This window comes from Siniperca chuatsi, linkage group LG3 (genome assembly GCF_020085105.1).
Source record: "Siniperca chuatsi isolate FFG_IHB_CAS linkage group LG3, ASM2008510v1, whole genome shotgun sequence".
NCBI classification, from domain to species: domain Eukaryota; kingdom Metazoa; phylum Chordata; class Actinopteri; order Centrarchiformes; family Sinipercidae; genus Siniperca; species Siniperca chuatsi.
In genome coordinates this window covers 10,299,277-10,324,567 of record NC_058044.1, presented here as the reverse complement: position 1 = coordinate 10,324,567, position 25,291 = coordinate 10,299,277, and the positions used below count along the sequence as shown (strand labels likewise).

Below are 25,291 nucleotides of genomic sequence, written 5' to 3'. Positions count from 1 at the left end.
ACACGCCATAATATCCAGAGGCAATCACACATTAACACCCAAAGCTCCGTGTGCACAGCGTGTTCATGCACACAGAATAACCACAAAGTACAAAAACGTGTTCAGGGAGGGTACAGGGTGCATTCTTTGGCACTGAAGTTTGATTCACACAATACTTCAGGAAAAAAAAAACAGAGCAAGACAGTTCTTTATCGCTCTCTATCACCTGCATGCGCGCACACACCACTCAATCCCTGTTACCATCTACCCTACTGCGCAAACAAAGGAGCCTGTGTACAAGCCAATTTTCTTCATCTCATGCCTGCCACTCTCTCTGGCAAGGCCTCTCACCACATATGCGAGTGATCACCATCTCATCGCCACTCCCTCATGGCTAACAAGCTGAATAACTGAACATTGATTTTAAGTCAGAAAATAAGATACACAATGTGACAGTCTGGTCTTGTTTCTTGATTAATTAAATATGTTTTGAGTGAAAGCTTGGCAAGATTTGTTCCTGTATGTTCCTACAGTTTAAGCCTCAAGTAAAGCCACCGATTCTACAAAGGGACAAAAAGACTGTTCTCTCAATTCTGTCTGGACTTCACTTAAAATCAGTTATGTTGTAGGAAACACCAGCAGCACCAACAAGGGTATATTTTGACCAAAATATATAGACATCATGGTGCAGATGAGTGATTTATTCCTGCGCTGTAGCACATAGCATGTTTTTCACAAGGTTTTTTTTTTTTTTTTTATACATGTGGCATAACAATCCATGTTTTGCACTTTTATTTAGGGTCAAAAGAATTTGTCAACAGTTTGTCTGCAGTTGCCGTCCAGCCTGTTGTGCTGCAAGACACAACATGTACTGGACAATTTGTTGCAGAACTTCTATTTGTCCTCCTGCTATTGTAGAAAATAGCTTGTAGAAAGCATAAACCACATTCAAAATTAACTTTCCCACCCCCCTTTGTGGCAAACAATGCTGTTTTCATGCCTTTTGGGGTATGTTATTGTATTATTGTGTGCTACAAAAGAAAACAGCACTCAACGTTTGACTCCATACTGTCTGGCTGTACAGTGGCATGATTACATGCCTCTCCTCAAAATGTGTGTTTTTTTGTTTTTATCACTATAATTTGGTGAGTGTGTGTACGTGTGTGTTTGTCCTCTCAGTGTTTTCAGCCTGAGGGGCACATTTGAGCATTGAGAACAGCACGCAGTATGTCAAAACGATGATGAACCAAGAAAAACTATTCAGAAATGCTGAATGATGAACAGGATATCCCAACTGCACCCATGCATCAGGCATCAATACAGGATCCCTACCTCAGTATTTAATGTGGACTACAGAATGAATCAATGCACCAAAACAACCAAAGCCTTTAGAGTTTATGGAGGCATGACTAGCACACCAACTTGCAGGTTATGTGCTCCCCTGGACATTAGACTGATCTGACAAATGATTTGCGATCTCTTCCTCACAAGTCAGCTCCTGTGTAAAGCTGCAGAGAGTATCAAGGGAAGAGCCATAAAAATCTCGAGTAATTCATTATGGAAATGTATAGAAAAAGCACAGGGAAATTTAATCTAAGTGGCAAAAACCAAATGTTTTCAAAAGCTAGGTATGTAGCTTATGTTCCACTTGTCTACATTTAAACAGCTTGATTACTAAGGAAAATAAATAAAGGGGGATTTATAAGATACTTCTGCTTGTTAAGATCCAGCTCTTAAACCCCACTGCCTAGTTCTTAACGCTGTGATCTCACTGCAATGGCAGTTCAGTAGCCAAGGACTGCCGGGGTGTGTGTACGCATGAAGTGGGTGTGTGTGTGCGTATGTTTTGTGGGTGTGTTTCAGAGTGTGAGAGAGAAAAGGGGGAGCGCTGGCTGGCTTTCGAGTGTATGCGCCTCTGTGTGCACATGTAAGAAAAACCTCAAACTAAATGCGGGTGTGGAAAAAACCCCAAAACAACGTGTAACCAGCCTCTTCTTGTGTTTGAGCCTGGGAAAAGGCAACCAGAGAACGCAGTGTTTGTAAATCACTACTAATCAGTCCCCCCTCCTTCCTCTTGGCTTCCCCCTTCCCTATCTGTCCAAAAGCCCGACAGATGGATACACAGAGAGTTAATGATATTTTAAAGACAGCAATCGCTCTTACATAATGTGTTGATTCATTTCAACGGAGACTACATCCTGCAGCATCAGTCACTTGATAAATCTTTTCTCATTCTTTAAACAGCGTTTTAAGCAGCCATGAAACAGTTTCATCATGTAAATCAGCTTTGCAAGAGACGCAGAAACATTTGCACCCGAGAACTGGCCATTTTGGAAAAAATTTGCAAGTTGTAGAACTGATCAGTACCAGATTTGAAATCAAATCAGAAAATAAGTTTGAGTATGTCTTTAAAATATATAATTCTTGGTGTTTTAGTTTCTGTCAGTACCACCAAAGAGCAGCATAAAGATATATTTGTGCTCTAGGGGCCGATATCTTAGAATGAGCACATCCACAAAATGGATGTAGAATACAAATGAATCACGGTTCAATTCAATAAACTACTGGTCATTGATTAAGAATGACATTTTCACTTAATCATTAGGATTAATTGAGTATAAGCATCAACACTACAGAGACAAAGTGCACACACACACAGCTACACAAAAAATCCCTCACTGCAAGGGATTTCTTTGAGTCTGAGTTTGAAATATGAAACACATTTGTTTACATTACACACTCTACATAACGGATTCCCTTTCATATTCTTGTTTGTACTCTGCATTTGCAACTAAGGGAGCATCATTTTATGGCTGCCATCCAGCATAATACACCCAACATCCTTGAGGATATTCTACCTCATGCAGTCTGACACAGTGACCCATTATCTGTGGTTGGAGCCTGAGGCGAGTGCACAATGTCAGAGAATAGGCTACTCCAACAGGCGACAGCAGACTGATCACATGCATGCATCTTAAGCAGCCACTTTGGTCAGTGCAAGAACCACTGCTGCATAATGTACAATCATAATATCCCTGCAAACTGGGGAGGATTGCAGGGGGAAACTAGCTGGAGACTGTTTTTGTTAATTAAAACTGATAGTTAATGACAAAAGTGGAAGTATGCATGTGTTAAAACATAGGAGGTGATACCAGCCGTCTGTTATATGTAGTATTTATGTTATAAACTAAAGCATCAGTATCTTATATGGAAGGGAGGACCACAGTTGATGTGCAGGTGCAGAGCCAAAGCGGAGGCAAAATGGGATCTTATGCGTTCCAGAAACAGGAAATTCAGTAGTGTATAACACAGAAATATTAACATGTTTTTATCCAGCACTGCAGAATTAAATGGCCATATAAGTGCCACAGCAGTAACCCGTTTACAGATACAACGATTCGCCCTGAATCTGATGCTTTATTTACAGGGCTGAAGTTACTGAGAAGGCAAAGGATGCCAAATCCCGTCGTGATATTCCAACATTTAACGCAACGCTAACATAACATATAGGCCCCGGCAATTAAAGCGGCGTCTCTGGGGGTCTGCTACACTGCTGTTCATCCTCCGCAGTGGCCGCACAATCTGCCGTCAGAGATAATGAGGGCGACAGAGCGACTCAAACATTAAATAATAAGAGGCAGGGATGTGTTGGAGGTGACACCGGCGGTTAACACCAGCAGAAATCCTACTCACTTTGTAGAAAATCATCTTTAAAGTGCCGTAGAACCCCATCCTCGTAATCCGGTGTGTTTTCCTTTTTCCTCTTCAGTGACAATCGGTGAAGTCCAAATCTGTGTGCGTGGTGGGGAGATGGCTCTGACAGTGTGAGGGCAGCGTACTCTCAGGTAAATCCGACGCCGTCTCTGGTGTGAACATGCTCGGGCACGTCACCGGACTGGCGTGCATGCAGTAGAGTCCCCCGGTAAAGGCATTTAAAAAAAGACTAAACAAAAAAAATAAAAAAGCGAAAAGGCTCCGCCGTGTCACGCAGACTTATATGGGGCTCGGTCGGTGGGGTGAACAATGCGATGCGACGATCCCGCCGCCGACCAGCCTCACCGAGCAGGGAGTGAACAGATGAGGGAGAAAGAGGGTGACACTCGGCAGAAAGGGGAGGAGTGGAGGGGAGAGCGTCAGAGCGCAGAGCCACTGCCCTCTTCCTCTTCACAGGCTTAACGACTGCTCCTCCAAACAGGATCGGATTACAGCCTCCCCGGTGGAGACGGCAGGAATGGTGCAGTCCAACATGCAACACTGTGCGCAGCGCATCCTGCGCGAGCAGGGTACCGGGGACATATGCGTAGCACACAGACACCGGGTGGGGTACGCGCTGGTCCTTCTGCATAAATGGTGGACCCCCACTTGTTGCAGAACCAAAACACCTCTTCCATCCATGCGCGCACCCCGCCCATGGCTTCTCTCTCTCTCTCTATTTTTTCCATACGAGGCATCCTCACTTCTAAAATCCTCTGCATCAAACAAATTATATTGAAGATTAAACTGAAGTAGCTAATCTGCCTCCAAGTAAAGCATATATGCAGTTGTGGAAAGTAACTACGCACATTTACTTTTTACTGTACTGAGTATTTCCATGTTATGCTACATTATACTTCCAGGGCTGCAATTAATGATTATTCTATTTGTCGATTAATCTGCGCATCTGATATGTTTTCAATTAATCGATTATTCATTTTGTCTATAAAATGTCGCAAAATAGTGAAATATGAAGAAAAGCAGAAAATCTTCACCTTTGAGAGGCTGGAGCCAGAGAATCTTTAGCATTTTTGCTTGATAAGTGGCTCAAAGATTTATCCTTTATCAAAAAAAAAAAAAAACTTTGAATACAGGACTTTCATTTGCAATGACGTATTTTCACAATGTGGTATTTTAAGCAAATTATCTGGATAGTTCTTCCACCCCTGCAGACACACATTGAACATACTGCACTGTAGTGCTGCATTAAAAAGAACATCCCAGCCAACAGATCCAAGGACAGAAAAAATAGTCATTATAATCTATCAGGAAACAGTGCGAATGGATCCACGACTGCTGCACCTGCTTATTTGCACACAAATGGAACAGGCCAATATTTGCATTTCAGTATGGCAGGTAATGGGTGATTGCACCTGCCCAGTTAACAACAATCTCCACTGCTGATGGCTCCACAACTGTTATTACAGATCGTCAAAATCACAACCTCAAGATGGCAGCTTTAGTTTAAAAATACATGAACATTTAGTGCAGCTGAATGTAAAAACATCTATCTTGTTTAGCCATACATGATAAATACACTAGAAGCTTTTTGTTTGATTAATTTGGACAAATTGAGAACAGAGAATATCAAACAGTGTCCCTGCCAAATGTGTTACGTCACTGTACTGCAAGAGAACAAACTCAAACACATTTCTACATTAATCTGACCAGTTGTCATTTATAAACACTGACATTTGTATGTAGTTTAAATTAAACTTTGAGCATGGGTTCGCTGGCTTCTGGGAACACCGTTAACACTATTTTCTCCCACAAAAATGTTTTAGATATCCAGTTCATACCAGTTTGGACCACGCCATTAGTTTCAATAGATCTTCAACATTTGCTACCGTTGGCCTCACAAGACATCGGCATTAGATCATCGAAACAAGGGACACAATGGAGGGTCGTGGGAAGGGCTCTATTCACAGGTGATGGAGCATTGAGATCTGGCAGCCTTCCAGACACTCCCGGCTTACACCTGTAATTACTGACTGACCTGGCACAGGGGGGGATTTCAGGGCTTGTTGCTGAAAAGAAAAACTTGGCAAGAGAGTTGTGGTAAAAATCTTAAAAATCTGCCACAACCTGAGAGAAAATTGTTGAGTTATTTTGGACTAGACAATAAAGAAATTGATCTGACGTGACACTTGCACTCTGCAAACCTTGTAGCTTTTTGCATGGTGATTCACCAAAGTAAATAAAAGCTAATTTTATATAGTAAGATGCAGGATTTTTTATGACAAATAAGTCTGGATGAATGTAGTAAGACATAAATCATGATCATTTGAGAGGACACGACAGGTGTAAAAAAGGGACTTGGCTAATCTTTGCATTTTAGTCACACTTTCTCACCACAGCAATACACACAGAAAAGCATTCAAATCAGTGGACGTCGAGGTGCATCAGACAGAGCGCTTTGAGCTTTGTCTGTGTGTTTAAGGTGGCCCTCATGAGAAAAGGCCGCCTCGTAGCTCTTTGCCGGCTCAACCTTTACACAGCACATTGGAATGCTTGGCATGCGAGAGGAGTTGCACTGTGGCCTTTGAATAGGCCGTGGACTCCTTTGTCGCTCTCCTTCTGCGGGTTAGTAAAGCATTAACAACCCCCCCCCACACACACACACACACTGAACTCCTGCTTATGTTTGTTGTTATTATCAACAAACAAGGTATTTCAGGTAATAGTGCTCCATCAGACATCGTCTCCTTTTGCTGCAATATTTGAACAGCAGACGATGTATAAAAATACACTCATTACATCGCAGTGCAGTAGATAGCTTGTGGGGAAATGCAAATGCTGTCTCATTTGACTGTGCACAAATAATAGACAACATCAATGCCAAGGTTTCAGCAAACTGACTCAACAGATACTGTACGAGCCTGCAGATGAGATGAGCATCCTTGGATGTATGAAGATACAAGAGGAGGCGATTAATGAACGGATGAGGACAATTTACGTGATGATTAATGTGATGATTTGCTTGTTTTCTTAGTCTTTACCATCATAGGTTTTGGCCTGTTTGTTGCACAAAACAAGCAAACTGAACATATCAACTTGGGCTGTGAAAAGTTGTAACTTTACTTCATAGACCAAACGATTAATCTATTAACCGGTAAAGTAATAGCAGATCAGCTGATTATGAAAATAAAAGTTAGTTGAAGCCCTAAATTGATTATCTAAATTGTCAGATCAATTTTCCCTTGAGTCACTGATGAATCGCTTGAGCCTTATTAGAGGTAATAAGTGAATTACAGGTCTAACACCTGTCTAGTACGATTGGAGGAATGTGACTGGCCTACTATTTCAAATTAACAGATGTTGGTGGGAAGAAGGCTGCACTACAGGAGAAAAGGGGCTTTCTTGAGCAAATGTTTAATGTGAGGTGGTGAACTTGAAGGAGGCAAATACTTCTTGGCCAGTGATGCATCACTAAATGGGGCCATGTCATTGTGCGATTGTCCGCTCTGTAGAAAAAATGAGGACTAGGGGGTCTCCTCTCAATAGATTTTTCTGAAATGGTGAAGTGTGAGCCCCATTCTAGGCTGGACAGATGCAATGCGTGTGGGGGAGGTTTGATGAATAAGGAAACCATGGATCATGGCATTCTGCAAAGGATAATAATAGCATCATCTGCATGGTGTTGAATTAACATATCCGACAGCCACCCACGCGACCGAAACATTCAAGTATGAAGGGGTCAGGTCAAAAAAGAAATTAAAGCAAGAGCCACTGGTATCTCCCTTGTGACATCAATGAGGTTCGTGGGAAATTAATGAAGAACAGAGGTCAGTATTTGCAATTACTGGCAATTATTTAGAAAATGCAGTTTCAAGCAGATGCAGCATTATAAAATGTATATGAGCAGCCTTGAGAAAATAATTCATAGGCAATGGTCTACGCAGTGAAAATGAAAAAAATGTACAAAAGTTTAAATATGAAGGAGAGAACAATGAAATTCAATAAGCCAGTGTCCAGTGTTGTCCCCCCAACACAGGTATACATGCATACACTAAAAGGCTTAAGTAGGTGAGGCTGTGTCATAAAATACTGGTCAAAAATAATGATTATAATGATTATAATAATGAATAATAATTTGTTATTTGTCACTCACTGAACAGAATCTAAATGGGAATGTTTGCCAGTTAATTAGTGGCGAAGTCTCATTTTATGATAAAAGTTACTTTTTTTAATCTTGTGAGGAGATACTTATAATATAAACTGGCTAAAAAAGAGACATTTAAACATTTGATTGCATTTATGCAACCAAGGCCTGCCACAAATACAAAAAAATCTATTTATTTTCTGTGATGTTTGCTTTAACAATAAGCAGAAGGCAGTAAAGCAGAAAACCACAATAATGATGCAACACAGAAAGAAAATGTGTCATTTCCTAAATGTAGAACTCTAAAGTTTCTAAATGGACCAGGAGGCTGTGGGCTTCTGTATGGCTTCCTAACAGAATTACAATATTACAGCATCTACCGTCAGTGAAAAACTTGTGTGTATAACACAGGAGTCAGTCTTGAACTTAAATTCTGGACTTAAAGTTCCTCTCTAACATGGAAGCTACAAAACAGCTTGGACGACAAAGATAAACTTCTGCTGCATCTGTAGCAGAGCTACGATGTCTAGAGCTCTGTTTTGTCTCTTGTCATCACACAACATTACTGGGAATAACAGTCATTCTGTCTCCTTATTTAGTAATGTGTACTATTAAAATTGACCACAGAACCCTCAGAAAGGCAATAAAAAGACCAAGAAACTGATTTCCCCATGGAAAATAAGTAAGTCTGGTGTGAGTGCTCAGAGAAGATGATATTGACTCTGTGGCCTCAATATGTACACTGAAATTGAGGAACGCTGCACACAGAAAAACAAAATATTGCTCCATTCTCAACCCTTAATAAATGAATAATGGTTGACCACTGGCCATGCCAAATCTCTGAAAGAACTGCAGCATAATGCAAAATCTACAAAGTCTACACATACTGCCTTCTGATTGGCTCCTAATCCCTCAATTTAATCTTCTATAATCTTCATTATTTCAACTATTATATGTGTAAGAAGTGCATTTTAGAGAGAGACCACCAACCATCAACTGTTTCCTGAGGAAAGTTTTGCGTCACCCACTAATGTTCAAATAAGACAGTGGCTTCAGGCTATGACAATACATAGTTCTATAATTTTTTAACAATTATACACACAATCTCACCTGAGGAGAATAAATTGCACATGCTGGCGGACTAGAGTTCTTCCAAGCGAGACTTATAGTCCTGCTGGGAAGAATTTTAGAGGTGGGCATCAAGATGGACACTGCATCAGTAGTTTTTCCTCAAATATATTACATTTGTTGCGTTAGAAGTAATGCAGTAAAGTAATCAATGACTGAATGTGTCTCTTTGCATTTTAAAGACATCATCATTTGGATGATGCTCTCAATCGTTTACCCAAATCCTAAGGCCATCAGCAAAGTGCCCAAAGCAAACATCAGCTCAGTGGCACTAGCTTGCTGGAAACTTGTAAGAAAAAGCTTCGAATAGAAATGTGTGACCCTCTCCAAAAGCTGCAACCTCCTTCATACTGATCCTCATTACATTTGATCTACATTATAGCTGAAAAGTTGGGCAGCAAGTTTGGATGGAGGGCCTGCCCAAAGTCAAGCCCAAAATCACAAGTTTGTCTCACAAGACTTTACAATCTGTACAATGACACCCTCTACCCTCAGATCAATGATACAGTGAAAGAAAACCAAAAACTCTCTAACAGGAAAAAATGGGGAAGCCTCACTCTTCCATCATGAACATGGATACAATAGGTGCCGTATGTACAGTGAAGATAGTAGCAGTGGTAGAATTGCAATTTTGTGTAAATAAAATGTTACGTACAATATAAAGTAAATATTAAGTGTAATAACTTTCAAGCTAATACCTCAGGATACATATGACATTCGGAAATGAGAAAAAGTCAACATCTATTCAGGACTGTCTTTTTAAAACAGCTTTTGGCCCTGTAGAGGAAGAGTAATGAAACTTGGATTTGCTCTAAGTCAAATAACTTCTCTACAAATTCTAATATACTATACGGTAAGTACCTCAGGACGAGGTCACATTCTACTGTCAAATTGTACAGGAAAAATTTCACCATAGAGGTAAAACATTTTCCTCCACTTCTAATCCTTTGCCAATGATAGGCCTATCTAGTTTTGCATTTGGATGCAGCCTGAGCTGTCATATCTCATTCAGAAATGAAAGAGGGTTATGGAAATGTGTGTGATGAGCCAGGTGAAACTTGGCCAGGGCTGGCATAAACATTTACACAGAAACGAATAAACCTCTTTAATCATCCAGAATTACCACTCTGCATCCCAGATGAAGCAGAGCGAGCCAAATTGTGCCTTCTGGGTGTTGCCTGTCATCTGTAGATCCCTAAATATGCTTGAAAAGGTGGTGGGAAACCGTGTGGGGACATTCTGACGGTGACTTGGTCGCTTGCCTTGACCTGAACTCACTACAGAAACTCGCACATCACAGTGCCTTTGGTATTTTATCCGCACTTGTGATACTGATCTCATCTGGAACACCATCTACCCAGACTACCCTTTATCTCTACAACAAAGCAAGCAATAATTTGCGTGTTTGCTGTTCCAAATAAAGGGTTTCAAAAGACAACATGCCTGAGTAACCTCTGAACTGAGATTTTACCTTAATCTAAGTGGATCAGATATCAGAGGATGCTATTTAACACACAGTCTGTGGGAATCTGTGAAATAAGCAAATATATTGATAACTGACCCTTCATTTGGGCATTAATCTCAATTTTTATTAGCCATGTTAGTGGCATGGGTCAAGGGATGGCGATGAAAGAAAATCCACTTTGGTCCAGACTGAAATATCTCAACAATTATTGGATGTATTGTCATGAAATTTTGTGCCAACAGTCATGGTCCCCAGAGGATGAATCCTAATGACTTTGGTGATCCTCTGATATTTCTTCTACCGCCACCAGCAGGGCAAAATGTTCACTTATCCAGTAAAATATCTCAAAAACTATGGATCACCATTAAATTTTGTAGAGACATTCACTGTTCAGCTGCTAAACATCCGCTTGTCATGGTGAGCATGCTGATGTTATCATTTAGTTAAAAACACCTCTTTGCAGCCTCACAGACCCACTAGCATGGCTGTAGACTCTTGTTATATAATACCACAGTGCTGCTATATGATCTGTACTGTATGTTAAGCGCTTCTAAGCTGAGCTTTCTCAGAGGTGTGCAAGTACAGTACACACTCAAAAACAGCACCTACCCTATCTAAGCTTATGTTATGATGGAAGAGGAGCTCTGCATTTAAAAATAGTTCAAAGTTACATGCCAGTGGCACTACTAATAATACTAATATGCATTCTCGTTGAGCAGCCTCTGCCAGAATCTGAGGAAGCAGAGAAGCAACAGAGTTTCGATGGGAATGGTGCCATCCGTCTTAGCAATGTTCCTCAAAAAGTTTCCTTGAAAAATCAACAAGTTCTACTGTGAGGAAAAGTAGTTTAGTGTCTTTCTCAACAAAACAAACCAGTGAGGAACCAAAGAGCAAAGGGTGCACTACCTTCACTGGTAAGATAAATGGAGGGATACTTTTTAACAACTTGTAGAATGACGAAGTTCAAGAAAGAGGAAGACAGGAAGGAAAATGATCAGAGAAGGCTGGGAAAGCCATTCTGTCTTGAGGATGAGGTTCTGTAGCTATGGTCTGCCTTTTCAGTAGATTAAACTAAGGTGGATCCTACTGACAGGTGAGCCTGACTGATGAGGTAATCTGGAAAGAATTCAGGTAGAACATCTTGCAAGTTCTTGATAGCCAGGTTAAGTAGAGAAGAGGCACAAACGAACAGTGACCAAAAAACCCCCAAAACATTTGATATGAGTGAAATACGTGACTCCCATGTTGACAGAGAAATCCAATTTCCAGAAAGTGAAGGGCACATTTGATCTTGTTTAGATGTGTCCACTGGCCATGCTTTGAAAGCCAAGGCTCTTGTCTAAAGTGTTTAGGATTCTTGTTATCTCTGACGGACCACCAACAGACTGGGTGATAGCAACCTTTTTAGTGCATGACTTGACTGCTATCAACTGCCACGTCAGATGGCACAAAGGGAGACTCACATAATAGCTATATTTCAGAAAGAGTTCAAAAAGACAGCACCAGAAACTTCATACATCTTTGTATTTGGGCGTTTGATGGTGAAGATGAATGATGCAACATAACAGCAATGCAACTTGTATGAAAACATGAAGACTTTTAGCTCTGTTTTTGGTGTCTACCAACTCCTGAGGGAAATATCTGGCTCTTTAGCTGATAAATGCTCCACTATGTCCACCAGCTAGTTGCTCACTGTGTTTGGCTGCTGTTTGGTGCTGAGCAGGTAGTGTACAGTGGGTTTTTAGTGCTGTTTCGCTGAAATCTGCCTGAGCTGAAACTCACTGTAAAGCTCCGTAAAGCCGAGCGGAGCTGCCAATTGATGTGATAATTCTCTGCAGGATCGTGACTACGAGCGACTCTTTTCACACTGTCACTGTTTTCACATTGTCATTTGATACATTGTTATTATAAAATTACTCATTACAGCCGCTTTAAAGAATCAGTTTTAACCTAAATGTATTTGTTTATAATTAAAAGATAGAATATTATAAAATATATAATATATATATAAATTGTATGATAATTTTAATTATTAAACATTTACATGTTTTTTAATTGCATCATTTAAATGCAGCTTTTATGAATTAATTAGTTTAATGATTTTGGTTAAATGTGACCATCAAAAAGGAACTCGTCACTCTCCTGTGACATGAAAATCCAAAGGTGAATGCATTCATAAAAATGGTGGACATATTTGTCTGTATTTGCTTGCTATTGCTACCATCACATTTTTGTCCGCAGTGTACAGAGAATAAGAAATGGCAATGGCACGTGTCTTGTATCGCTCCACATTAACTAATACAGACACTTGGTGGTGTGCGCTGTGAACACAAAAGACGTGAAGCTATTGCTTAACAAAACAACCTGAGGCAAACTGAAAACCGCTTATGGAGAAAGAATGCACCAAAAGATGATTCTGAAGAAGACCAGCCATGCTACAACACAGTAAAGGCTCAATACTGAACAAACGGAGACAATCTTTAGTGTCTGGTTAGATGGATGATAGTGATGCCAAGTGAGATGCATCTCCCAAGATTTAAAAGGCTACATGGAATGACAAGGGTCAAGGGTCATAAATGTTTCATTTCAGGAAGGGCAAAGGAGCAGTGAACCTTGGATGGCTTGCAAGCATGTTTGTTTCACTCCCACACACACACACACACACACACACAAATACTTGATACTACTGTAGCAGTTGTAGACAGAATAGACCTAATGTATGTACTAACGCAGAGATAAGAGAATATGCAAGTTAGAGACTACTGCTACAGTACTCTTCAGCAGCAAATATGGGGCTTCTCTTAAATAAAGAAACCTCAACAATAGATAAGGCTAACGTAAGAAAAATCTACTAAACATAGGAGATGAACAGTCCTTAAAATAGGAGGTTTATTGCAAAATCTTTGCCTTCAAACTTAATAAAACCCACCAGGGAAAAATCACCATAACTGTATAAGTATAATAAATGTACTAACTAGGTCTGCAGTAATAACTGGTAAGGCTGATGTTTTAAGTGGTTGCCATATGTCCATTGACTCTTGAGGTGAAAATTTGTCTGCCTGTGAGGGCAGGCAGCATGGGGCCTCTGAGGAGTTACATCCCATGCTGGGCAACATGGAGACAGACGGAAGACAGAGGAGAAACCCAGCTGCTGCCAAAAGGAAATGTTGAATGGCTGGACATGCATTTTATGTGAAAAGGGAAGAGTATGGCATACTCATAAAAAACACCTAACAAACTCAGCAGAAAGTCAGACTTCAACCTCTTGTTATTGACACATCTGCTACAAGAACTCATCCAACTAGGTTGCTAATATATTATTAGAAGTGACATTGCTTTTGTTAAAATAAATTGTTTAAGCCAAATGTTTAGCAGGGTTTTAGAGCACATTTCCAAGTTGCTGTTGGTGGCTTAACCCTCAAAAAAGGGTAAACACTGGAAGCAGTGGTTATGTGTCACTGATTGGATTCAGACTTTGCTGCAGTCTTTTCCTCCTCCCTGCCTCCAACTCATACAGCTTCTGACACGTTCACTGAGAGAACTCCTACACACCAAACTACACAGAAGACACCACTCTATTACTTCCCATCTTGCAGAGAATGAATAAGGGGAGAGGAGTATCTTGGGTCATTTGGAAAAGCACCTTTAGGAGGTGGATATTGTGCGTATTTGTTGATTTGTTTGCTCATGTGTAGTGCTTTATGCCGTACATAATGGATACAAGAATTTCCCAAGATCCCCGCAAAAGGAAAATACAATGCGTAGTCATACACCAGGCAGCACAGTGCACGTCTTGGGCATAGGTTGATATTGATATACTGTACCAGAACATTTGTAGGTAGAACAATGTTTTCACCAGCATTATGGAAGTTTTATTGTTTAAAAAACTATCAGATTGCTATTGTTTGACATTCTTTATTCAAAAGAGTCACATACATGTCCAACAATACTTTCTACACCCAAATACTTTGTTACCTTTTCTCAAATAACCCAAATCACACAGAAGATAATCTGATGTCTTCTTCTGAAGCATGTGGAGCACAGAAACTAAAGATAAAAATGGGTTTCTTACATCGGAATAAAGCACGTTTCTGTCTTGAGGACAAGAAAATGATTGTGCAGTCAGCCATCATGTCTGCAATTGACTATATTATAAATGGAATCAATTACAGACTTATTTTTTAATCTGAATGTCTCATCCCACTGGCTGATTTTAAACTTTAACTTTGAATCTATTTAGTGATGTCTGTGGTTGTCTCTGATGCTGTATGTGCCTTTGTCTGGCTATGTTTTCTTTCTCTCTGCTGTACTCAGGTCTCTCTTGTATAGAGCTCATGATTTCAATGAGATTACCTGATTAAATAAAGGTTATATATATATAGTTATTTATTTTTCCCACACTAGTATTATTTTCTATCACAATGTCTATTGTTGGATTCATTATGATTTTTTGAAATAGACCTGGCCTTTGTCTTTATACAGTCAAAAAATTCCAAAGTTAAATGTTGAGAGATTTTAGTTTTAAAATTAACACAGTATGTGGAGTTTGATTACACACTCCATTGTTGCTGTGACTTTGTGTCCCCGTTCTGACAGAACTAATTGGACTGAGAATTATTTGTCTTCTATTTTCCCTTGGTAACTTGTTCAAAGTGGATTAAAGATTGCCTGAAATAACAAAGAACAAACATTATGGCAGTATTTTCAGTTTATGGTCAGGGGTATTAACTTGAAAATATCTGTCCATTTGACATAGACATCAAGCTATAACACGCTATATAATGCAAATTTTCACCTTGTGGCAGGAAGTGTATTGTTAGTTCAAGCTGTCAATTGTCCCGCTTCATTCTCCAAAACTTGTCATTCATCGTGATGAGCTGTCTACCTTGAAACGACATCTAGCCTGAGGGGCGAGGTAACCAGCGTGGCTACTGCAGGCACCGAGGCAGCAGATGGCATGAAAAAAAGTAAACATGCCTTCGTATTTAAATGGTGCAGGCACTCCTGGGGCCAACAAGTAAGCATGAACGCTCAACAATAAAACTCAACAATGCCTCATGTGAAAGACAGAGTCTATAACATCAATTGAAATATGATACGTACAAACATAAGCCAACAATCAGAGGACTTTCCTTTCCTTGAAGGGGACAAACCTTACAAATTTAAGAGCCGTTATAACTCAGTCTACCACATAACCTTCAACTGCTTGTGTGGGTGGATGGTTGTCACTTTTTTTTAATAATATGGAGCCAGTTGACATGTCATGCTGTCACCTTTCCTTCACTTTTACCAACTTTCCCAACAAAGAACCTACGTAGCCAACTGGCCAGTCAATGAAATGAGCACAAGAGTGGAAAATGGAAGTTGGAGGTTGGAACAACTTCCCAAAAATAGACTTTCCTCAGCCACACACTGTCATACTCTCACACCGCAACAGCATGGAAAACCTTAATGTTTTCAATTAAGAAACCACACCGTCTTCTTCAGGGGACGTTGGCCTGCATTTCAAAAATAGTGGGACACAACGTGGGGGTCAATACTGCTCAGAGAGAGCAACTGAACTAGCATAGCAACCAGAGTAGGTTATCCAAACCTCAACTCCATCTACACAGTACTTGAACTCTACATTGGAACAGACATTTGAGTGGTTGTTGACAAAACTTGAGTAGCTGAAATTTATATTTTATGAAATTCAAAATTGATAAAGTACTGTATTTTTGGGTTGCATGGACCGTTCATGAACCCTCAGCTAAACTCCCAGCAGAGGATGTTTAAGTCAAAGGGTATCAGCACTTTCAGTCACTTTCTATTTCCTCTACCATGTTTCATGACCTTTGAGTCAAATGCAACCTGAAATTCCAGATTTCAAATGTCAGGCAAGTCAAAATGATGTAGCTTAAAACTGGGCAATTGTGACAAGTGTTTTGCGCCTCATTTCATTATGACATCAGGGGGTTTGTAGTGATCTGTATGGTTGTTTTACTTTGTCTTTTAAACTGAGTAGGTGGGTATATTTGGGGCTAGAAACTTGTAGTTTATTAAAAAGAATGTGAAATAGATTGGCAATAGTCCATATTTTTCCATCCATCTCTCAATACTTTAACTTTCCCAGCCTGTCTGTGGCACTCAGTGTCAAGCTCATTTGTTCCTACTGCAGCTATTAATCTTTAAAAACAAGTAATAACAAATACTTTCATTTAAAAAAGGCTAAGTCATTTCCAAAAACACCTGGAAACTAGTTTTTAGCAAATGTTACTCAAACAGGAGTAAAGCAGGGCTTTGAATGTGGGATCCACTCAAAATAAACTTTAGAGCCCATGTTCATCATAATGAAGAAACATATTAACCAGTGCAACAGTGTGGCTAATTGATGTTTAGATCGTTTTTTGCATAACAATAGAGGCATGCGGCACAGAGGAATAAGCTAATATATAATAAGCTTTGGAAATACAAACAATACTTGTTAGTAGGTTACATGTTGGTTTGTACCTTTTCATAGTGTTTGTTGACAAAGGAAAATATAGAATATCACAAGAAGAAAATGTGTATAATGCAGCTGATGCAAAACATTTCACCCAGTGCTCCTGCTTATAACCTGCACTCTGACTCTTGCTTTCCCTTAGCACACTGTCTATTGATCAATATTCCTGACAAGCCAAAAAAGCTATCATTAGCAAAACCTTTGCCAACTGAGAGGCGGGGCTCACCACACCAATTCAGCCTTGACCCTATAGATGATCTTGAAATTTCACAATAGGCAGCCCACAATAGCTGCCATGTGCCTAGTGGTTTAATCTCCACAGCCCATCTGCTGCGGCTGCTGCCTGTGAGTTGAATCTGGGAGAGGAGAGGGAGTGCCCAGCTTCCCTCTGAAGCTCATGGGTGTCTGTCTCACTACATCCTGTGGGACAGCTGTATGTTAATGTGCACAAGAGGCCGGGGACAGCAACAGTCACTGGGATAGCCAGGCAGACACAGAACAAGGACCCCCTTCTCAGTGGGTAGCCAAAGGCATGAACTTGGCAGATTAGACATTCAGGAAACAAATAAGGCTCCATCACAGACAGGCATCCGAAATCAACAACAACAACCAAACACACAAGGCTGCAGAGAGCCCCAAAAAACAAAAGGGAAAAGAGGAAATAAAAATCTTAAACTGTTTAGGTGATGAGACTGAAGAACTCTGCCTGCCACCTTGTGGCTTTCCTCCTTTTGGAAACAAAATACAAGATAACAAGAAATCTCTTAATTTCTTCTATCCTCAAGGGTCCTCATAAGAATTAAGGTTTTCAATCAAAAATAATCTAGTACTACTGCAGGTGTTGGTTTTAGTTTTTCCCTGAGCCTCAAGAAACAGCAGACTGGTGATCAGTGACAGCTGTTGTCGGATATCTCAGGTAGGACCAGCACAGTAAAATGTTGATGCCTAAGGAAAATCAAATCAATAATTCAAGGCCAGTCAAGTTGCAGATCTAATCTTGACGCGACGATGACGAAGGACAGGCAGGGGCGTGGGCAGCAGTGGAGGACCCCGCTACTAGCCCCCCCTCTATCTGTAAACTGTTGCCTGGCAACAGGATTCGCTCTCGCTGGCCTCCAGGCTGCAGTGTGCTGCCTCTGGCCTCATCCAGGGATAAGGCTCTTGTTTGCTATTAGAGTCAACCAATTCTGGCAATGGATGCAGGGGTTGCCATTCAGTAATGAATTCTGCAGAGGCTGCTAATGAAGGCTTCAGTTTCATGAGAATATGGCCAATTTTATTTCAAAATGTGACACAAAGTCATAAGCAGGGCTGGATATGTACCAGGAATTTCTTGCCGTGTGTTATTACAATTTGTCACTCACCTCGCTCAGCTAACAATGCCACGAACATCCAGCCACAGCCCCAACTGGCTGGAAACAATCATCCTTAACAGGAAACAGCACAACCTCTAGAGTTTCTCTTTTCCCCTCCTGTATTGGCCATGCCATCTGTCTCTGATGCACTCAGTGACAATGTCATTTAATTGTTATGCAGGGGAGATGTGCTTACAACAAATAGGATTGTTACCAAGCATTCAGCCAGTGTCTGAAATAGCCAAATCATCTGTGTTTCTCCTGTATTGTGCTCATAGACATAACAAGTGCATCAAGATGAAGAAGATGAATGCATCACCAAATGGTTAAATGATTTACACAATACTCACTGGAAGATAAAACCGAACCTAAGAAAGAAGGTGTGGTCAGAGTACAAGGGAAGACATCCTCCTCATTGGGGCTGAGAGGGAAAGTTGACAGGGATTCAACTTTCAGGGTTGCAGGCTTTGATAATGCACATCAATAATTCCTCAACATGCAGGCCTTCTTAATGAAAGTGTTGTTTTTCATTAGGAAAAGTGCTGACACCTAACAATAAATACAGCAAAGCAACAAAGTTATTTGTGTGACAGAAACTGCTCTAAGCAAATATTTGCCTTTTATTTCTTAAGGAAACTTATGGAGGCAAAAACATTTTTCCCAGAAGTGCAAAAAAAATTCCACAGCATCTTGACAAGTTTATGACAGGCATACTCTACATGGGAAGCTCAAATTCAGTTATATGACAGACTCCTTAGACATCAGTACTCTCAATTAAAACATTAATGTACCAAACTGCTTTCTGAAGTTTCAACTGTGTCTTAATTCTGTTTTGTTTTATATATTACCAGGTAGTTATAGTTGGATTCACTTGGTCTTCCAGGGTGAATTCAGTACAAACCAGAGGGTCTCTGCGTTCCAAGAACCACAACAGAGAAACACTGACTGGTTCCCAGTTCTTAAATATCTGCAGCTGCTGTTTGCACTGGGACCTGAGGATATATCATCTGGCGTTGTGACTTAGTCTCCTGTCAATACTGGCCATAAGGAGATCTCTTCCTGAAGCAGTTTCAATGTAGGAGATTGAGGACAAAATCCACAGTCCTTTGGTTCAAAACTTTATTTGAAACTCAGGAGTCTGGGCTGCAGTGGAGAGACAGTAACACAAAGAGGGACGTGCACACTAAAAAGACTAACTTTGAAAGATACCCACTTAATTTGTCTAACTCACACTACTGAATGCTCATATTAGCTCCAGATAAACTTATGTTTTTTTTTTTGTTTGTTTTTTGTTTTTTTACAAAAAGAGGACTGTGGATTTTGTCCCCATCACTCACACTGAAATCACTTTAGGAAGGGAACGCTTTAGGGACAGAGGAATGATTACAGCAAGCAAACCTGTTCCATTGTTCATAACTATTTATCTTAACAATCTTAAATAACTTTCTTCCCACTTTCAATATGTCTCATAAATATATTGGCTTTAAATAACTTTTTGTAATGCTAGAACAGCCCCAGGGAAAAAGACATAGGCAGTATTTTTCCATTTCCATAAATATAGATATGTATTTTTTAAAACTATGGTGACAGAAAATTACCACAGGGCAGTGGTGCCCATGTGTGAATCCATATCTCGCCAAGTACTTTTACACACATACTAGTATTCCATCTATGTGTATTTTTGCACAAATTATGATGATATGATGTTTATACTCAACATACAGTAACATGATTATTAATTTCCTTGTTCTCATGAATATTAGATTATCCAGATTTCACGGTCTATCGCCTGCTATCTGTGCAGGCATGTCTTGATGACTCCTAAACATGCCCACAAATCTCTTCACAGTTCAGGACGAACCCAGTGAAATTTACAGCTGCACTTTAACACTGTCTACTGGATTTGGCGTCTCCATCTGATCACCAGTAATGAAACATGAGCAACAAGCGATGCTCAACTGATCCTCCGCATAACTGATGTCAGGATTTCACTGTGTAGATCATCATGCTTTTGTCATGTTTGTTTATGTGATTTGAGTTACGAAAAATATGCATCTGCGCAGATTTGGAGTTAGATGCACTCAACTATTTCAACTTTCTTTCTACTTTTTTTGAGTAATTCTATTGTTTTTAAAGAATGCAGGTAACCACATTATCCTCTCTCAGCCAGGTACGTTATAAAAACACATACTGTGAAATTGAATCTCATATGCTTACCTTGCAGAAATGGGTTTACAACATGTTTTGTTAAAGTTTAGGGTTAGGTGTCCATAAATTGCTATAAAGGCCTGGCAGCACTAGGGGTAGTAAAATCTTTTTATAGTATTAAAACATGAATTTGTATACTGGTAAAAGGTGTTAGAGAACGCACATTAACTCAAAAGATTGGACACCAAAGTATTCTGTTATTTACCTAATAGTAAATAAAGTGTGAGGACAAATGGCATGCCAAGGGTTTACATTAAAGAATGATTTCACCAAGAAAAAGTGACATTTGGATATTCCTCTCTGGGCATAAATAAGAGGTCAGTTCTTAGTTTGCAAATTATACTTTTCCCTGTATTGGTGAGAACAAGAAAGTGAACCGGGTAGCCGGCACTGACTTAGCAGGTGCATCTACAGCTGGCCAGGGGGGATGGAGCAGCAGCACGACCTGGCCCCGTGGGGTCCCACTCTCTCACGCGCATCGCAAATTAAAGAGGGCAGTCGGACCGAATCAGCACTTTCTCTTATCCACTGTAGCATGCTGATGTTGTAAGGAGGTGTAAGGGAGGCCCTGAGAAGATCAGGGGAGATGAAGCATGAGGTGCACATGTGAGCCTTAAGCAACTCCACTACATCCAGGGTAACTTCAATTCCACTGACTTTGTTAGATCTAATATGCGTGAGAACTTCTCAAAAGGACTTTATGGTGCCGATTTTGAGGTTGAAAAGGCCAAAGCTCACATTTGACATCCTTCTGGTGTTCAGGAAAGCACCACAACTGCACTGTAATGTATATGGAAGAATTATCTTGGAATATGGGAATATGTGCACCATCTCATCCTGTTCAGTCATAGTCACCCTATAAAATTGTCACATAGTCATTGCTGCTTAAATAACCACAAAATGGAAGTTCATACAATTTCAAATCCAACATCAACAGCTGGCAACAGACATTACAGACTGATTCTTGGTTTTTGTTCTTTATTCAGGGTCATACAGTATGTCATGTACTGTCAGGTGTAATATATGTCAGTAGTTATGACGGGGCTCTGCAACCCCACTATAAACACCAGTTTTGTAAAGCTCAGGGTTAAGTTTCTGAAACAAGGACTTTAACGCAGGTATTAAGGGAGACCAATTGCAGATGGTGTGGGAGACCACCTTTGTAGACTTGTGAAGCCCAAATATTTGGTCATTTTAATCAGTAAACACTGCTAGATAGGAGGAGGAAATTAAAAAGAGAAATGGCAGATTTTTAACATTATTTCACCGCATCAGTCACTAAGATTCCATGTATGTAAAGTTTTACACATAATGATGTTCCAATCAGGCTTTTTAGGGCTGATACCCATCACAGATTTAAAGGTGTGACATTTCTGATTAGTAATAGTGCTACGGAGTGAGTGTGACCCTGCCAACAAAGGCAGGGAAGGAGAAGAAGAACGAACCAGAGATGTCTTTTTTTTTATTCCACTCATTCCTCTTCCTTGTCAAAACCTGGCACCCACAATACAACTCAAGCGCTGACATTCTGTACTTTATGCTAGTAGCGGCTAATGTAGCAATGAGCCGCTAGCCTCAAGCAGAGAAGAGGAGTGGACTATAGATCTGGTAAACTCACTTCTTTCTAACTCCACACAGCCAGATGTTTTTCATTTTCAACTGACATCACTTAAGGCAGTTTCAGACTTCGTGCAGCTCCCTCTGGAGCCACAAAAGGCTTTATACAACCTTTTTCACGTATGCAGTAGTACTGCCCAAGACCTGTAAACAGACTTTGATGTGTAAAGTTACCCCTTTTAATATCAGAATCTACTGATCAACTAAAGGTAAGTGACTGCTTTCTTTTCTTAAACATTTTTCTTTTACCAAATGCTCCAGGAAAGAGAGCCTTAAAACCACCAATACACCTCCAATGTCTAAGAGCTATACTGTACATATTTCACCAGGAGTAATGATTCATTACATTTTGTTACAGTATATTCCATTAGCGAGGAAGGAGTCAGCAAAATAACTATGGACAACATTTCAGGGGGAAAAAAATCAAGTGGGAAATGCCTGCCTCTAAAAGTTAACTTTAGTGTAAATCAGTGGTAAATGTAATTTGGCTAAACTTGAAGTCTGTCCCCAACATGGTTGTGTTTTTCCACTGGACTAATGGTAACAAGTGGGAGGGGTTCCAAGCAGAGTAATGAGGCTGTGCTAATAACATCAGAGCTCTGTTTAAATGAAAGGCTGTGGATGTTGCTGCCCAGTTAGGAGATGTAGCTAGAAAATCTAATGTAGCCATGGAATTCCTTTCATTGTCATCCATCACTATAATATAAAAGAGGCTACGTGACACACTGCAGCTGAGATAAAAACAAAGCTCAGAAGATCCAGCTGCTCTGTGTCCATGCATGTGTGCATCTGTGTGTGTGTGCATGTGAGGAGCCTATCATTGATTTTCCATTTTGTATTAGTAAATTAATCCTTACAACATGCCCCCCCCCCATCCTCATCAGAGGAGAGGATATTGATTGCTTTGTTATACTGCCTTAAAGGAGGCCATGAATTGCTAATCAAAATCCAAATTCTGCACGGAACTGTATCAGGGTAAATATTCAATTCCTGGCCATGCAAAACAAACAGAGCTAAACTGTTGGGGGACTGGAAAAGATGCAGTATAGTCACAAGTTGTAACCTTGTATAATTTGTTTTCGTTAATATAAAAATCCAGGAATGGTGAGGGCTTTTTACAAAAGTCATACTGTATACTTTAAAGAGAAATGAGAAAACTTTCTAAAAAGGTAATTACCATTATCATCAGTATTCTGGATTATCCAGTTCTATAAAATGTTTAGAAAATTTTGATAGCAATTTTTTGCTTTTTTTTAAAGTACAAAGAAAATGTCAGAAATTTGCTCATTTTGTCTGACCAACACTTTAAAACCTAAAGATATTTATTTTATTATGATATAAGACAAAGAAAAGTAGCAAATCATCACAACAGAGATTCTGAAACTAGGAAATATTTGGTATTTTTACTTAAAAATGACTTAGAAGATTAATCAATTACCAAAAACATTACAGAGTAATTTAATTTCAAAATTCAATAGCCTGGTAGTTAACTTCTGGTCATGGTAGAAATTACATCCAAAACAACATCCTTTTATTGTTGTTGTTTGTTGTTCTGTTTTAAACAATATATATACATATATACTATACTATTGTTGTGCAATAGTATAGTTTTGGTAGCTTACAATTCAAAAAAATAATGTTATTAAACGCCGACATTGCCATTTCGGACGAAACCACACCTAAGCCCTGTGGGCTCTATTGGCATACTTATACAATGAACTTGGGCTGAAAATTCAAAATGACATTTCTCACAATTTGAATGTTTTCTTGGTAGAACACTGTACAAAAATATTACTGGTGACATACCTTTTCTGGTCTGGAACTTAATGCCACCCTCCTGTCTAATGTGTGAGCACTCTGAGATGGTGATAACACTACAAAGTACTGCTTTAACACACACCTCCTTCCAATTGGTACTACTCCATTATTATTATCCCTCTGAAGCAAAACAATTTCCCTTCACGCTTTGACATATGCACTCAGGCTGAATATAAGAATCAATAAATGAGCTTCTTACTCTTTTCTACGTGAACAATGGTTTTATCCAATGAGAAGTCAGAGCTGTGCTGACCAGTAAAAACACATAAAAAAGAGCTGCTCTTTCTTCCAGTGGACACCAATACACAATGAGGGGATGGGAGATCAACAGGGACATCTCTGGTTTATGCTTTCTGTGTAGCCTAATGTGACCTCAACATGAATACAGAAGTGCTGCCTGGCAACTTGTTTTTTATGCCTTTCATGCTTGAAGACACCTGGCAGAGCTGACAAAATGTCAACTCTTCCATGGAGCTGCAGGAAAAATGATCCGTAAATGTGATGCTGTCCATATTGTTTCAACAGATAAATCAGAAAATGGTGCATTTGATTCCACATGAATCATATTGGAAACCTTAACATAGAGGCTTAAGGCACATTAAGATTGGGATGGGGTGGTTGCTGGTGGTGGCTTAGTCAAAAGATCAAAGTCAAAAGAAACTAGGAAGTGCAAAAGGCATACCATGTATTTACTTAAGTTTTGGAGACCATTGAATTCACCAAGAGTATATAATTGAAGCTCATAGCTCTCGGTTTTAACCTAAAATTATGAGTTTTAAAATAGGAGCAGACCAGTTTAAACTGATTTTCATCTAGATTGTATCCCCTCTTTATCCAAACAATAAGCTACAATGTTTGCTATATGAACTGCATTTGTATCTGATTTTGATCCCAAGTTTTGTATTATGGATTTTCATGTTTCTTTGAATATTAAAAATAAACACTGATAAATTCCTGGATTTTCTTTGTAAATGCATTCCTGTTTTTAACGTATTTCTACGCCCCTGTAAAGCACTCTGAATTGCCTTGTGTCTGAATGGTGCTATATAAATAAACTTGCCTTGCCTTATAAATAAATACAAATAAATAATAATAATGAATAATTTTTGATCTGAGAAAATAAGTGACAATGTAGTTCTTTAATGCTCTTTTAAGTTGATATAAACATTATATAAAGTATAAAACAAGACGTTGTTTTGACTCAGTTGCCACAGAAACTATTACACTGGAGTAACACCGTGTAGTAGACTGAGCTTGTGCAATAGAGTGGGCCTGTGACCTCATGACACCCCTTTTCTATGGCACAGAGAATCTGCAGTGAGTCAGAAGCACTGAAAAAGCATGAGATGCAGCTTTTGACCCCACGCTGCACCAGGTCCTCATTT

The 25,291-nt window shown here is 39.7% G+C and overlaps 1 protein-coding gene across 2 annotated transcripts in view; it reads right to left on the bottom strand.

Moving 5' to 3' along the window:
* Positions 1-25,291, bottom strand: part of LOC122873189 (F-box/WD repeat-containing protein 7) — a 69,031-nt gene that overhangs the window by 25,054 nt on the left and 18,686 nt on the right. The window contains exon 1 of one of the 2 annotated variants that reach the window (XM_044189582.1): positions 3,673-4,110. The exons of the other annotated variant lie outside the window; for it this stretch is intronic. Within the exon in view, the coding sequence (XP_044045517.1) occupies positions 3,673-3,711 (39 nt within the window). The 5' untranslated portion in view covers positions 3,712-4,110. Of the gene's footprint in view, positions 1-3,672; positions 4,111-25,291 lie in introns of those variants that run through there. 2 annotated transcript variants of the gene reach the window in all.